This window comes from Podarcis raffonei, chromosome 16, assembly GCF_027172205.1.
Source record: "Podarcis raffonei isolate rPodRaf1 chromosome 16, rPodRaf1.pri, whole genome shotgun sequence".
Classification (NCBI taxonomy): domain Eukaryota; kingdom Metazoa; phylum Chordata; class Lepidosauria; order Squamata; family Lacertidae; genus Podarcis; species Podarcis raffonei.
The window spans coordinates 17891232-17907361 of record NC_070617.1 but is presented as its reverse complement, the minus strand read 5'-3'; the positions used below and the strand labels follow the sequence as shown (position 1 = coordinate 17907361).

Sequence of the window (16130 nt, the reverse complement as noted above, 5' to 3'; positions counted from 1 at the left end):
AAACATAAAAAAAACACAGAGACATAAAGACCGATATATCCGACAACAGAAGGTGAACACCACGATGCAAGGGTGGGTCCTTGAGCAGAGCCAAATGACAGCTTGGGGCCAGGAGAGCTCCAAGGGACGGTTCACAGAAAAAGAAAAACTGAAGACGAGATCTGACATGCACTCTCATCATAACAGTCCGATTAGTTTTGGTGTTTTTGTTGTTTTTTGGTGGTTTTTGTGTGTGAGATAACCGCATTCAGGAATCTCGCCACCTGCAGAGTTACAGAAGGGTCTGTATCCTGCAAAAGCAGTGCGGCGTGTAACTCAACAGGCCTGCCAACCAAGCGCAGTAAAGCAGGACCCAGGAATTTAGTCCTGGCTATGCTATGTAGGGGACAGTTGAACATTATATGTGGAAGAGATTCAACAGTTTTCCCGTCACACACGCATAGCGGAGACACCAAACCCTTGGAAAATCTGTGGCTCAGCAGGTTCGATGGAAAGACATTGAACCTTGCACGAATAAATGCGAGTCGGTGTGGTACTGATGAAAGAGATGACATGTATGATGGAAGGCCAAGTGGTGAGATGGGCTACCTTCCGACATTGATGAGCCCCATGGGCCCCTCACTTCCCTCTGCAGCATGTATATAATATGACAAAGCTAATTCTAGGTTGGCAGCAGAGTCAGGAACATTCCCTTCCAGCCTTGCTGGTGCTAGAGAGAGGTTACAGCAATAATGCAAAGCAGGTTGCAGTGTTTTGTGCATCTTGTATGCCTCCTTCCAGCCACTCCTGCTGCTATGCTGGTGCAAAACATATTGCTCTGCTTTCCTTTGGACCGTATGAGCAAGGCTGAGAGGTGGATCTTGTTTTCTGGGCAGCCCAGGACCTCCATACACACTGCCTAGGCTTGCGCTCCCGGGAAGTCACTCTAGTGCTGCTGGAAGCCATGGGTGCACAACGACAGGGGTTGCAGTAGATAGGGAAAAGGAGTGGTCCCTTTGCACAGCGACTCCAGCCTCTCAAACCTGAATAGTTTTGCCTTTCTGCTTTTGTGCTTGTGGAATGTCAAGATGAGCTGGGAAGTAGCTCAGTGGCACAGCATGGAGGGTCCACCATGTTGCTGTGATGGGATTTGTGGGAAGGATTCCCTTGAAACTTGTCCCGCAGGCCAAGTATTCAGGGCATGGAAAGGAATTATTTCATTGCCAAAAGGGGGATTGACTAAGTATGTGGAGGAGGAGATGACAGGTGCTGAACGAGTGGGCTGTAGTCTCTTCACGTGTCTTAAGGTCTGTTTTGTTCGAGGGGAGGGTGAGTTGACAAATCACTGCAGTTGCTTCAACGTAAGGAGTTGCATTATGTGACATAGGGCGTAGTGAGGAGATCTGTAACTGGAGGTGCCAGAGACTGTCTACAGCATTTTGCAGGATAAATCTGGGGGCATCTTCACATTTTGCATTTCATCTCCACAGGATGACATGCCATATTCTTTCCATGGCAACTGGGAGCCAGAAACGCCCATGGTGGCTCTGAAGTCAAAATGAAATAAATCTGTGAATTTGATGACATTCCAAGGCATATCCTAATCTAATCAACAACAGAGCCACCAAGTTTTTTAATTTTATTTTTGCAAAATAAATACATTGAGAAACAGAAACTTCAAATATGGGGTGGGGAGTGGGATTCCTGGAAGACTTTGGGCTTTTTCCTTTGGCCTTTGGTGGGTGTCATTTATTTACATTTATTTACATTTATTTACGTGGATGTGTAATGCTCCTTTCTGTGTCAACTGAGTTTTTCCTTCTTCTCATGGGTAAATTGAGCATTTACAAAGAGGCAAGGGACTCCTTCCCTCATAGTAAAGTCAGAAGGAGGATTTCCTCTTCACAGAAAGCCCATAAGAGAAAGAGTTGGCACCATCCAGGAGATGTACGAGAAGGAGATAATGGCTACCCAGCATGGCCAGTGCTCAAGGATGATGGGAGTTGTAGTTCAGAAACATCTACGGACCCATGGTTGAGACCCAAAGAACACTGAAGGGCCCAAAGTTCTCCTCCCCCCAAACACTGAAATGGAAGAATGCTAGTAAAATAATCCCCTCTGATTCAAGCAAGGCCTGTCACAAGGGAGCTCTTCTTCTGTGCCCTTTCCCCCACAGCAATGTTGGCTTTCCTTCCTTGCCCTCATCACCTCCACCCTGTGGTGTCATGGCATTAGGTGGTGGCCTGCAGCATTATCGTGAGGATAAATCAACACTTGCAACCTTCCATTTGGATTACTGCAACATGTTATGCATGCAGTTGAATTGGGAAATGGTCTGGAAACTTCAGTTAGTACCAATAACAACTGTTGGGACAGAGAAGGAGAGAGAGAGAGAGAGAGAGAACCTGAGAATGTGTTCCACACCTGTTGAGCTGTATCCAGTTCAGACGAGAATGGGCATGGCTAACTCAGGTCCATATACAGGTGAAACTCAGAAAATTAGAATATCGTGGAAAAGTTCATTTATTTCAGTAATTCAACTAATATATGAGATAGACTCATATACATATGCATGCTTCTACTTCTCAGAGGTCCAATATTGCTCTATTTGCATTCCTTGTTTTGCTGATTTCATTTAATATTCTAATTTTCTGAGATTGTTAATTTGGGGTTTTGATCAGCTGTACGCAGTGATCATCACAATTATAACAAATAAAGGCTTGACATATCTCGCTTTGCATGTCATGAGTCTATCTCATATATTAGTTTCACCTTTTAAGTTGAATTATTGAAATAAATGAACTTTTCCACGATATTCTAATTTTCTGAGTTTCACCTGTATAAGCAGAGGAAGCTTAAATAAATAAATGAATGAATGAATGAATGAATGAATAAACGATATAAATGGAAAGTGGAGCTGTATGAGCAGCAAACTGATTTCTGCAAGAGCTATAGACTGGGTGGGATTGGCTCCCATTGGTCAGCCTGCACAGCGCCAAACCTCTTTCCTCACCACACTGTTCTGGAAAGTTGCAGTGACCCTCCTGTTGGGAGGATGCCATTGCAGTGTCGTGCCAGCCAGCCCCACCTGCACTGATGTGCAGTCCCTTTTAATTACCCCTGATAAACTCAGGGAGGGAAGAGGCACAATAATTTTGTGTGGGAGGGCAGGCGAACGCCTATTCACGCCTTCCCTTGGGAGGAGAAAATAAGCAAATACACACGCACCAACGTGTACCCACACCCTGTGTGAGGAAAAACAGTGTCTTCCAGGAATCCAGGAGAGCTGCAATGTTTTACTAAATTACTAAACTATTTGTTTGCTTCTCAACTGAGAACTATGTGGGTTGGCCTAGGATGTTTTTCCCCCACATGGCATAGGTGGTTCTCCACCAGCACTGGCTAAGGCGAAGTCCTTGTCTCTGTGCCTCTGAGTTTAAGGGAAATGGCATTTGGTGAAACTCTGTGGATGCTGATATTATATATGACCATTTTCATTCACTCCTTGCTGTTTGCATGGGGAGCTTATTATCGTCTTACTAGGACCCACCTGCCTCGAGGAATGAACTGCCGTGCATTAGTACTACTCGGTGATTTTTCACTGGGATATGTCATGATACTGGTAAGTTTATTTTACATATTTCACGGGGATGAAGGGACACCTCTCTAAAAAGGGCTGCAACGTTTGAAATATTTTAGAGGAAAGGCGAGTAAGAGGCAACATGATAGAAATTTATTAAATTTTACATAACATGGAGGATGTGGATAGAGAAACGTTTTCCTCCCTCTCTCATGAACATATTGAAGCTATGGAAGAGGCAGTGATGGCTGCCAAGTTGAATAGCTTCCAAAGAGGATTAGGCCATGGCTGGTCATCGCTATGTTCTGGCTCTAGAGATGGAGATAGCAATGCTTCTGAACACAAGTTCCTGGAAAACATAGAAAGGGAAAAGGCTCCTGTGCTTGGGTCATGTTTGTGGGTTTCCCATTGGGGCACCTGGTTGGCCACTGTGAGATGCTGGACTAGACTGGCCATTGTCCTAATCCACCGGGCTCTGCTTAGGTTCTTATCCACTCCAATGTATTTATTCTGAGTAATACTCGCACTGAATACCACCCATTCCATGTGATTCTTAAGGACTTCAACAAGAAGCATACAAGGAAAGGGGAGTGGGCAGGGTCTTCACTTCTGTGCTGCTCAGGGTGAACCATTTTCCATCCAAAGAGGAAGGAAACGATATACAGTTCAGTCGCCTCATATGCCTGGGTTCCATCCCACAGGCAACAGACATATGCCAGAGAGAAAGAGAGAGAGAGATAGAAATTATGTAATGCTGATTATAAATGCTAAATGTTTTGGATTAAACAGGTCAGACTTGTGGAAAAACTGGGCATCTGCCATAGATATTCCATTATGAGGTCCATGGGCCGGTTAACACCATTAATGAAGGACTCAGACTTGATAATAAAAGACCTGGTTTTCGATGGGGTGCCGGTGAGGGTGTTCTGGCCCAGGACACTTGCTGGGAACAGGAAAGGAATCATCTTCATTCATCCAGGTGTTGGACTATTTGGAAGCGTCCGTAAGTTCTGTGAATTGTTTTTGAAATGGTTCATGATGTTCTTTGAGGAGAATCTGGGGTGCTGCTGTAATGTAAAGTTCCTGAAATGTTTGCTATGGAGGGGTGGAGCATGGTTTCTGCTACCCTATTATTATTATTATTATTATTATTATTATTATTATTATTATTAATCAGTGCTTTTTTCTGAAAAAATGGTTAGGGGTACTCTCATTTGACTCAAGAAAATCACCATTTTATAGTTCAAAGCGGGGAAAATAAATACAGCAAATGGATAAAAGTACAAAGATTCACAAAAATGTTTAGGGATATGCGTACCCCTGTGTACCCCCAGAAAAGAGCACTGATTATATTTCTTTTTCTATACTGCCTAGCATGCCATAATAAGAAACAATAACAAACCCTTCCCAACAGACAGTTTACAAGGATGTAGATTGTTTAATTAGCCAAAGGTTTGAGAGAAGAGGAATGCTTTTGCCTGGCACCTAAACATATGTAATAAAAGTGCCAAGTGAGTTTCCCTGGGGACAGCATTCCACAAATGGGGAGCCACCACAGAAAAGGCCCCTTCTCCTGTTGCTGCCCTCTGGGCCTCTCACAGAGGAGACACATGAAGAAGGACCTCAGATGATGATTGCAGGGTCAAGACTGGTTCATATGGGGTGAGGTGGTCCTTGAGGTATTGTGGTATTGAGCCATTTAAATCTTTATAGGTCAAAAGCAGCACTTTGGATTGGGCCTGGAAACCAATTGGCAGCCAATGCAGTCGGGCCAGGATTGGCGTTATATGCTCAACCCGTCTTGTGGCCTTGAGCAAATGGGCTGCTGAATTCTCCAGCAGCTGCAGTTTCCAAACTGTAGGCAATTTAAGTTCAATGAACATGGCAAGATAGGATTGCAGGAAATGGTGCTGAGTTCTGTTGTAATTCTTCACATCTTGGTCAGTGATAAATCCTTCTAATGTCAAAGGGGTTTCTCTATGCCTCAAGGGACTTCTATGAAAGGACTTCCAGAGATTATCAGAAATAACAGGGGAGAACAAAATCCACATACTTGTTTTCAGCTAGTGATGCCCCATTTATAAAGGGTTCAATCTAAGGTAGATTTTCCAGCGGAGATCCACAATCAAGTATGTTAAGTTGTGGGCGAACATATCAGACGACACAGCGATTCTTCAAACAGCTCTTGTTTGTTCAGAGGCCAGAACAGAACTGAACTGAAGAGCTCAGTCAGCCTGCTTATATAGAGCTCCAGAACAACGTAACTGTAGCAACTTTCTAAAACTATCCAATCACTGAACGTCACCTTCGATCCTTCATTTGCATACAAACTATCCAGTCACTGAACGTCACTTTCGATCCTTCATTTGCATAACTATCTACAGTATCCCCCTGCTGGCCCAGGGTGAGAACTTCAGTACATAACAAAGTGTTATATACATTTTGTGACGTAAAAAATTAATTACCATGCCAGAATTAATCATATCTGTTAATTTCAGCAGGTTTACTTTCAGCAGAAGTAATATTGGATTCAACTCACAGTGATTTCAATGTGAATGACCAAGGAATTTTGTAATGCAGTCTAACAAATAATTGCTCACAGCAGGCCGTGTGTGATGTGTGTTTTTTTCCAGGAGTCTCTGAAAGGGCCTGCTGTTCCTTTGCCAAACAATCTGATTCAGTGGTTGTAAGTGTTGAGTAAGTATCTTCATGCTCGTTCTATCAGGAAAAAAAGAGCAATTCCCCATAGTTTGCAACCCTTCCTCGCACATGAGCCCAGAGAAAACCTGACAAAGCTTTAAACATAGTGATTTTTGACAACCTGTGGAATGGGTGTTCATTTTTGTATTTAGACTTTTATGCCTTGGGGCCCACTCCCTCTGAGCATGAGCGCTCTGCTGCTCGCCCAGCATCCTGTTCTCACAGTGGCCAACCAGATGCCCCGATGTGAAGCCTAGAAGAAAGGTGCGAGGCTGAAAGAGGAAGCCACCGAATCACACCATGGCTTAAATCGTCCCCGGCCACGCCCCCAAGCGACCTGATTGGCCGCCTGGCAACCTGATGTGGCCGGGGTCTCCCCCAGTGGGATGCGGGATGTTGTCCCGCCCCAACGCTGAGGTGAGTGGTTAGGCAGCTGGACCGCAACCTGGCCCCACCAGGAAATGGACCCGATTTCTCATCCCCCTGACCAAGACACTCAGGGAGATCCTGAGATGAAAAATGAAATCAAGGAAGCATTCAGAAGATAGAAGTTTATAATGGCATGGAAGAAGTGGCTAGGGCAGGCATAGGGAAACTCGGCCCTCCTGATGTTTTGGGACTACAACTCCCATGATCCCTAGCTAGCAGGACCAGTGGTCAGGGATGATGGGAATTGTAGTCCCAAAACATCTGGAGGGCCGAGTTTGCCTATGGCTGGGCTAGGGCAAAGTTTTTTTATTGCTCTCTCATAACACTGGAACATGTGGAAAGCTGGAAAGCTGGAAGTTTCAGATAAAAGAAAGTACTCCTTCAAAGAGTTCAAAGTTAAGCTATAGAACTCACTCTTACAGGAGGCAGGGATAACCTCCCACTTGGATGACTTTCAGAAAGGTTTAAGCAAATTTAAGAGTTTAAGGCTACCAGTGGCTTCTAGCCATGATGGCTATAGTCTGTCCGTATGGTCAGAATAAGACTTGCTGGAAATTGCAGGAGGGAAGAGGGCTCTTGTACTCATGTCCTGCTTGGGGAGTTTCTCCAATGATTGACCCCTGGCCACTGAGAATGGGATGCTGAACTAGCATATTCAGGTGGAAAACTTCAGGCACAGAGGCTGAATGCTGCACTCCAAGCCTCTTCATTTCCCTCTCTGAACTCACCCCAGACCCCCCACCATTGCCCCTCTTTTGCACCCTCCTTGAGTGGCATCTGCCTGGCTGGAATGTGTGGCTGTGTGCAGGAGCCAGCCTACTTGTCCAGTGGGAAAGTTTGCATTTGCTTTCCATTTTGGTCTCTGGGGCCCAGAATGTTTCACAGAAAGGAATGTGGCCCTAGAGGTGAAAAGGATTTCCAATTCAAGGGGAAATGCCAAATGCGATCCAGGAAAATGTCGAATGTTGATGATACCTTATTTTCTCTTTAGGTTTCGTTTAGCTCCTGAGCATCCCTATCCAGTCCCTGTACTGGACTGTTTAACTGCTGTAATACACTTTCTGAAGAATGCAAAGGAATACGGAGTGGACCCCAACTGCATTGCCATTGTTGGGGAGAGTAGTGGAGGCACATATGCTGCAGCCATTTGTCAAGAACTGGTGACCAGAGAGGACCTCCCAAGAATGCGAGCTCAGGTCCTCATTTACCCATTCCTCCAAGGAATGGACTTCAATTTGCCATCCCATCAACAAAACCATTCAGTTCCTCCCTTGTTCCGGAAAAGAGCTGTCATACTTGGTTTGACATATCTCACTGGGAAGACAATGAATGTAGATGGAGTTCTGAAAGGTGCCCATGTCCCTCCTGATTTGAGAGAGAAATACCAAAAATGGATAAGTGCTGATTACATTCCAGAAGAATTTAAAGCTAGGGGCTATGTTCCTGTAGAACCTGCTCCATTTTCAGAAGAACTTTATGAACAAGTTAAAAGAGGTAATGAGACAATGTTTTGCCCCCTTGTAGCAGAGGATGACATAATCCGCCAGCTCCCAGAGACTTTCATTCTAACCTGTGAATATGATGTTCTCCGGGATGATGGGCTGTTGTACAAGAAGCGCCTAGAGGACAATGGTGTGCCAGTGACATATCACCATCTTCCAGATGGATTACATGGAATATTGGGCCTTGTTGGTTTGGGGCCACTTGAATTCCCGAGCACACAGAAATGTATGCAGCATGTAGTAGAGTTCTTAAAATGTTTATAGAAATGGCAGTCTTCCACTTCTGTGGAGGGAAATTTTGTTCCTCATTGTGCCAATCCTAAAGTAAAAAGAAAAACTTAGTTCCAAAGTTTTACTTTCTAATTTGTTAAAATCCAAAGTTTTACTGTCTAATTTGTTAGAACAGAACACTATTAACAAAATTATCGTGGAAGGAAAAGAAATAGATAATCCGAAAGAAATTAGGAAAGGATTTGTGAATTTAGGTGGCTGTCACCAATGGAGGCTAAGGAAGTCAAAAAACTTAATATGGAATCTAAATGGCCAAAATATTGGGAAATTATAGAACAAGAAGGAGGAAATGTGAAATTACAGAGCTATGAGAAACTAAAGCTATGAGAAACTAAAGAAGTCTAAAGTAAGAGATTGGCTTCATTATTACCAGATAAATGAAGTATTTAAACAGGACAGGAAAATCGGCTTCCAGGTGGAGAAGTCAAAGTTAGAAACAGAATTGTTAGAACCTAATACTAAGAATTTGTCTAGAATGTACAATTTGCTGCTGAAATGGAATACACAGGATGAAACGGTTAAATCAGCTATGATTAAATGGGCACAGGACATTGGTCATGACATTATGTTTGCTGACTGGGAACAGTTATGGACCACCGGTATAAAATTTACGGCATGTAATGCCTTAAGAGAGAATATTATGAAAATGATTTATAGGTGGTACATGACTCCAGTCAAGCTTGCAAAAATTTATCATTTGCCCAATAACAAATGCTGGAAATGTAATGAAACTGAAGGTACTTTCTATCACCTTTGGTGGACGTGCCCAAGGATTAAGGCCTTCTGGGAAACGATATATAATGAAATTAAGAAGGTGCTTAAGTGTACCTTTCATAAAAAACCAGAGGCTTTTCTCCTGGGCATAGTAGGCCAATTGGTGTCAAAGAAAGATAGGACGTTCTTTATGTATGCTACAACAGCAGCAAGAGTGTTACTAGCAAAGTATTGGAAGACACAAGAACTTCCCACACTGGAAGAGTGGCAGACGAAGGTGATTGACTACATGGGACTAGCAGAGATGACGAGCAGAATCCGAGACCAAGGGAAAGAGACGGTGGAGGAAGACTGGAAGAAATTTAAACTTTATCTTAAAAATTCTTGTAAAATTATTGAGTGTTAAAATGTCATGGGTAAAACATAGCAGATTTGCAGCGATAAAGGATTGGACATGAGGAAAGAAAAGGGTTAAAGAAAGGAATTAATAAGTAACTCAGACCAGGGGTTGCTGAAAAAATTTAAAACAGGGATGCAGAAAAGGGAGGTATGGGGAAGTCGTTGAAATTGGGTATATGAAAAAATTTATGAAATTATACATGTTTATATGTTTGTTTGTGTTTGTTGTTTGTATTGTCTTATATTACATGTTGAAAAACCAATAAAAATTTTATTAAAAAAAAAAAGGATTTGTGAATTTTTATAGACAATTATATAAGAAAGCTGGAAAATATGATGTAAAGAAGATAGAAGATTTCTTGAGACGAAAAGGGGTGCAACAAATACTGGCAGAAAAGAAAGACTGAATGAATGACCTAAATGAAAGAGAAGAAATTAAAGCTGCAATAAAAGAATTGAAAAGTGGAAAGGCACCAGGACCGGATGGATTTACAGCAAAATATTTGTGCTGGTCCCAGGGGGTTACCATGCGGCGTGGTCCGAGTCCAGTCTGAGGTCGAGGGTGTGGTATGGAGGCTGTCCATCAAGGCTGAAGTGGGGTCCAAGGCAAGGAGTCGGGTGTGGTCAGGAACTCTGGCAGAAGAGCAGGACAGGGTGCAGGCAGGAACAGGCTAGCAACAACGTTGCTACCACAACCTGGGACTGGGGCTGGCCAGCTTTTATCTGCCCCGAGGCATAGGGCGGTCCTGGTACACAGGTGACTCGCCTCTCCTGGCCTGGAGGCGAGCATTCCTCCTGCAAGAACTTAGTTCCCTCCGCCTCTCTGCCCTTAGCCTCTGCAGCTCAGGAGAGGCTGGAGGGTTACTGGACCCAGAGGCAACCTCACCATCCCCTGACGGGGCTGAGAGTGGAGCACCTGCAGGCAATGGGTCCTCGATCACCTCCGGAGCCAGAGCATACTCAGCTGGTGTCTGCTCCTGAGGATCCGGCACAGGTGAGGGCCCTTCAGGTTCAAGCCCCAGCCCCGGCTCAGCTGGTCCTGGAGGCGGGATTCCTCAGGTTCAGCCTCTGAATCTGATTCCCAGGCCATCACAATATTATAAAGAAATGAAGTACACCCTACTTGTATCGTTGAAAAAAGTGATGAATAATATATTAAGAAAAGGAGAACTACCAGAAACATGGAAAGAAGCATATATTACATTAATACCAAAACAGGATTCGGTCTTAACACAAGTAAAGAATTACAGGCCGATTTCGCTATTAAACAATGATTACAAATTGTTTGCAAGTATATTGGCAAATAGATTGAAAAAAATATTGAATGAAATAATTCATAAGAATCAAGCAGGTTTTCTACATGGCAGACAGATGAAAGACAATATATGGAATCTCGTAAATATAATTTAGTATCTGACTGCCAGAAATGAAAAACAGGTGATGTTAATTTTTGTGGACATGGAAAAGGCCTTTGATAATATATCTTGGGAATTTATGTTAAAGAATTTGGAGTTAATGGACATTGGACAATTTTTTTGAAAAGGAATAAAAGTGATATACTTTGAAGAAAGAGCAAAACTTATAGTAAATAATATAATAACAGAAAATATTGAGATTACGAAAGGTACAAGACAGGGGTGCCCATTATCACCACTATTATTCATATCAGTACTGGAAGTCTTCCTAAGGACAATAAGGAGCATCTCTTCACAAACCGGTGTTTCTGCCATGTCAGTCCAAAAATCTTCCCACTACAGGCAGCTGCCGAATCCACTCAGTCCAGATAAAATCATATCAAGGCTTCTGACCAGCACTTCTCCCAGACCAGATGTCATTCAAACATTTAGCCTTTCCAGGGAAGGTATCGCCAGGTAAACCTGGAAGTACAAATATCAAGAAATAGAATATTAAAGTCTTACCTTCCCCTATGGCTATCTAATTTGATTCAACAAGCTGGTCAGACCCAACTTCTGTTTGTGGCCGCTTGCTGATTTAGAACTGCGTCGCATCTCTCACCCATAAATCCTGGGCAAACATCCAGCATTCTTTGATGTCTCTCCAGTAGTTAATGAGATGTTGCTTCTGGGGTGATAAGTAAATCAAACCGAGGAATATTTCAACCTCTTCCAAGCAAGCCAGAAGTCTTAATTTTCATTGTAAAACCATTTCCACACAGTTAATAATTATTAGAACCATATTATATCAACAAATGCCAAACTTTCCCAGTCTCATTTGCTTACATAATGTTAAGGAAAAATCTGGGTGTGAGGCTGCTCAGTCACCCAGCTTGTCGGGCAGAGCCCGCGGGTCCCTGCGGAAGGAGTCCAGTCAACCGGAGCAAATAGTTGTAGACCAAAGTTTATTGCGCAATAGGTTCAAAGAGCAAATTTTGAACCCCGAGGATGGGGTGACAAAGACTTTTAAAACTTTCCCACCTGTTACGGTAAAATCTGGGTGCAAGGCTGCTCTGTCACCCAGCTCGTTGGACTAAGTCTGCGGGTCCCTGCGGAGGAAAATGAGCTCGCTGGAGACAGGAGCAAGCTGCAGAAGATCCAAGTTTATTGCACAACAGGTTCAAGGCGAGATTGAACCGCGAGAAAGGGGTGACATAAACTTTTGAAACTTCCCTCCATGCCCCAGAATACAGCGCAAAACACATCCCAGTTACATCATGAATACATTAAGAAGAGGTTGGGTTACACAGATTATATCATGAATACATTAAGAAGAGGTTGGGTTACACAGGATTAACATATGGAGGAGGGAGGGGGGAATATGCAGAGCTGGAGATATGTGCAGATAAACACATCCTGATGAGAAGACAATGGTCCATGTACTGGCATTGCCTGAAGGAAAGGCTTGGCAGAGTGATTTGACAGGATTAGGGTCTTGACACCTTGCTTGAGGGATTATGGAGGACAGGGGAGGTGTGATGGAGTCCTAGAGAAATTGAGCAAATTGGCATGTTGATTTTCTATGAATTTTATAGATTTTAGTCCCTTTTGACATTGACAATTGGAAATAAATTGATATATTGTAGCGAAGAAGAAGGTGTAGAAGACATGCCCCCCCTTCCGTATCAGTCCCCCATTCGGAGATAGATTTGCATTAAAGTTCTGTAAGAACTTGCAAATCTTTTCTCCGCACCCTAAATCTCGGTGAAGGTAGGGGTGCCCTGTGAGTTGGAATAGGCTCTAATGGAAAAGGAGGTGGGTTGAGCAGGGCAGCAAAGGAGGGAGCAACACGGACCAATACAATGTACGTGTATGTTATATAGATATGCACTAAATAATAACTTGGTATCCACCGTACCAGATGTGTGGGTTTGTGCAAACCTGAAGGGGACTTGCAAGCCATGCCTCTGAAGGTCATTTGCAAGTATAGTAGTGCAGATAGCTGGATATAGGATATCACATAAAAGAACACCTGTTGTATTTTGTTCAATAGTGGTCTATGCTTTACATTTAGCAGGAAGGTCCACTACTGGCTGAAAAAAAATGCAGTTTGGTTTTTTTAGCTCCACCGTTTTTGTGTTCTCAGGTGCGAAGGTAGCTCTTCTGTGGTCTCACACCGGCATGGTGTCACAGTAGTGGCAATCCCTGGTGAATCCACTTAGGGCTTTCATATTAACCATATTGCATGGCACTCACCACAGCTGGCACAGGTTTGGACACGTCATGAGAGAAATGTCTTTGCCTTGGCCATTCTATGGGATTTTATTATTATAGGCTCTGGTCTTGCAGTCATGGGAAGTTGCTCACTTGCACTTTAAGGACCAAAAAGCTAATTGCAGCCTGGATACACTTGCCCAATTCAAACTGAGTCCAATTTGAATTTATCTTGCCCCATGGTTCTCAACTTTTCAAACCAATCTGTTAAAGCAAAACCATTCTTAAGGGGCACTTGTCCAAATAAGTCAATTTAACTCTATAAGGGATTATTCCTGCGAAACCAAAGCATATACACCTTCCTGAAGCTTCTCCTTGGTAAAGTGAGTTTTAGCACATTTTAAAATGGGTAGGGAAGTTGGCAGAGTGCCAGGTGAAACAACGAAATGTGGTTATAAATTTATCTAATTCTAAACATTGGACTACATAATAGCCTGATCTGTTAAAAAGCATAAAATGTATGAGAATCCTCCACTGGGGTGTAAGGAATAAGACATTAAATATAAAAACAATTAAACACAAAAATAGCCACAAAATTAGCCCCCCATTTGTGGAAATAACACACTGTCAGACACATTTCAACATTCCTACGTAATAACACATAATACAAAACAAACTAATTAAGTATCAGTTGCATATCTTGAGACAATTGTGATATTTTTACGCATGTATCTTCTCAATGCCGGAGCACAGTCTTGAGGTTCAAAAGTGAGAAAATGTCCTTGCAATTCAACTCCTCCCCCCTTTGTCAGCCCCACTCCCCCGGCAGTCTATATCCTTTGAAAGAGATAGCTGTGGCCACTTTGAAAACTTTGGTGTCTGTTGTTGTTGCAGGTCTTGTGGTGGCGAAGCTTTTCATTGGATCTGTAGTAACACATTTGTAGAAGTGATATCCTGTAAGGGGCAGGGTTTTGGGGACTTAAAAGACAGAGTTAGAAAAGGGAAGGGGCGAAAGGCAAAAAGGATGTCCTTCAGTTTCCGTGGGAAGCTGCAAATAATAAAAATCTTAGCGGATTAAGCATTTTATTCATTTCAATATTATTATCACATTTCCATATAATTACTGTGATTATCTGCTAAGTTTGTTTGCTTTCCTTCACTTTGGTTTTTTTCTTCTCCCTTCCATATTATTAAATAAAAAATTACTCCATATGTAGAGAAAGAGAACTGTAAAAAATACAAGGTTAAAATAATAATAAAACACACACACACACAATGACCTATGAGGAACCAAAAATAAATAAATGCTAAGACACACAATTTTAAGAAACCTGAAGTAACAATGAAAATAAAAGAGTGTTTCTTGATGTGACAATATCGGCTAGGATGTTAATAGCAAAATACTGGGAAATGACTTAATACCAAGAAAAAATGAATGGCAATTTAAAGTTGTGCAAGTACCTTGAACTAGCCAAAATGACAGAATTAATAAGAAATGCTCAGGCAAAAGGTAAACAAATACCATTCCACAAACAATGTTTGGTTGTGCTTCGATTAATTTCATAGACATCATGGAAAAACGGATTAAATAAATGAAAACAGATTATTTGTAACTTAAAAGTGTCAAAGCCACAAAGAGATGGAAGTCACTAATATAGCAGGGATTCAGACTTGTTTCACAGAACAGAAAGAAAGTTGCTGTGGGAGAAAAGAAGGGACAAACACTTTGTTATCGGGGTTCACATATCCTGTTAAAAGGGAAAATTATTTCATGTGAGAAGCCTGTCAGGAAATGGTGTTCCTAAAATGCACACAAACAAAGTCCGTGATTTAAATCCCATTGAGGGGGGGAATGCTTTGATATTTACCTGTGAAAAGAATTTGGCATGTTAAGATTTGAAACTTGGCAACCTCTTGACTTTGATGGTCCAGTACTTAACCCTTTTGTCTTACGTAGCCCCTGGAGCAAAGAACACATTAAGGGTGATTTCCCTCAATGGTTCCAAGTTTTACATAAGGAAATTTGGATAAGTTTCTCCCTGCAGCCCAAGCTCTCCAAACCTCCTCTCCCCCCTTACAGTTCCCCCTCCTTCCTCTCTCTCTCTCTCTTTTTCTTTTCCTTTTTTTTTAGCTGATCTAGCCTCTGTGCATGTGCAGAGTTCATGTCTCAGCAAACCTTTTATACTATTGAAAATGTTGAATCTTTTGGCTAAATTACCATTTGAATAAAGGAAATGAAGGGTAAGGAGTAGATTTTTAAAAATAGGGTTAGATTTAAAACAAAACAAGAAACTCCGCAATTCAAGCATTTACCAAAGCTAGAAATTTTCTAAGGGATCATGTTTCCTGCAGCCCAAGCAAGAGAGTGCTTCCTTTATTTACAGGAAAGGGCTATCATTTTGTGTGATTTCCCTCTGGTCATTCGTGGAACAATGCCACGCCCTTATATATGGGGGGAAATGGCCAGAGAGTCAGAATTCATAGGATTTTTTAACATTCTAAGTCATTTCAGCCTTACCATTTGCAGACAAAAAAATTTTTCCTGCCCTTTATTTACAGGATTGGTCAAGGCCCATATGTATTTGTATGTGCTTAAACTTTGAATTGACTTTGAAGTCTGATTTTTAAATAGTAGACAAAATGATAAACACTGTAATCACTCAAATGCTTGATATTACCAGTTGTGCTTCAAAACATCACAGCTTCACCTCTCACCTTTTAAAACTAAAGAGCAAAGCTAGGCTGAATTTCAACTCCATCACCACACCAGAATTTAATAATTACCCTCCAATGCTTGCGGACACATGTCCTTCCACACAGCCACAAATTGGGAGAGTTGAAAGGGACCCTGGGGTCATCTAGTCCAACCCTCCAAAATATAGGGTTCACAGCAAGATTTCACAGCAAGATTTGTACTACCAAAGAGAC

General features: G+C 42.3%; 2 protein-coding genes across 2 annotated transcripts in view; both read left to right on the top strand.

The window, feature by feature from the left end:
• The window catches only part of LOC128404455 (arylacetamide deacetylase-like 4), a 95060-nt gene that overhangs the window by 11416 nt on the left and 67514 nt on the right, over nucleotides 1-16130 (top strand). The window lies entirely within an intron of this gene.
• LOC128404452 (arylacetamide deacetylase-like 4) lies at nucleotides 3392-8514 on the top strand. The gene is made up of 4 exons (XM_053370117.1): nucleotides 3392-3601; nucleotides 4349-4562; nucleotides 6193-6256; nucleotides 7680-8514. Exons 1-4 carry the CDS (start codon nucleotides 3425-3427, stop codon nucleotides 8452-8454), a joined length of 1230 nt encoding a protein of 409 aa, XP_053226092.1. The 5' UTR covers nucleotides 3392-3424; the 3' UTR covers nucleotides 8455-8514.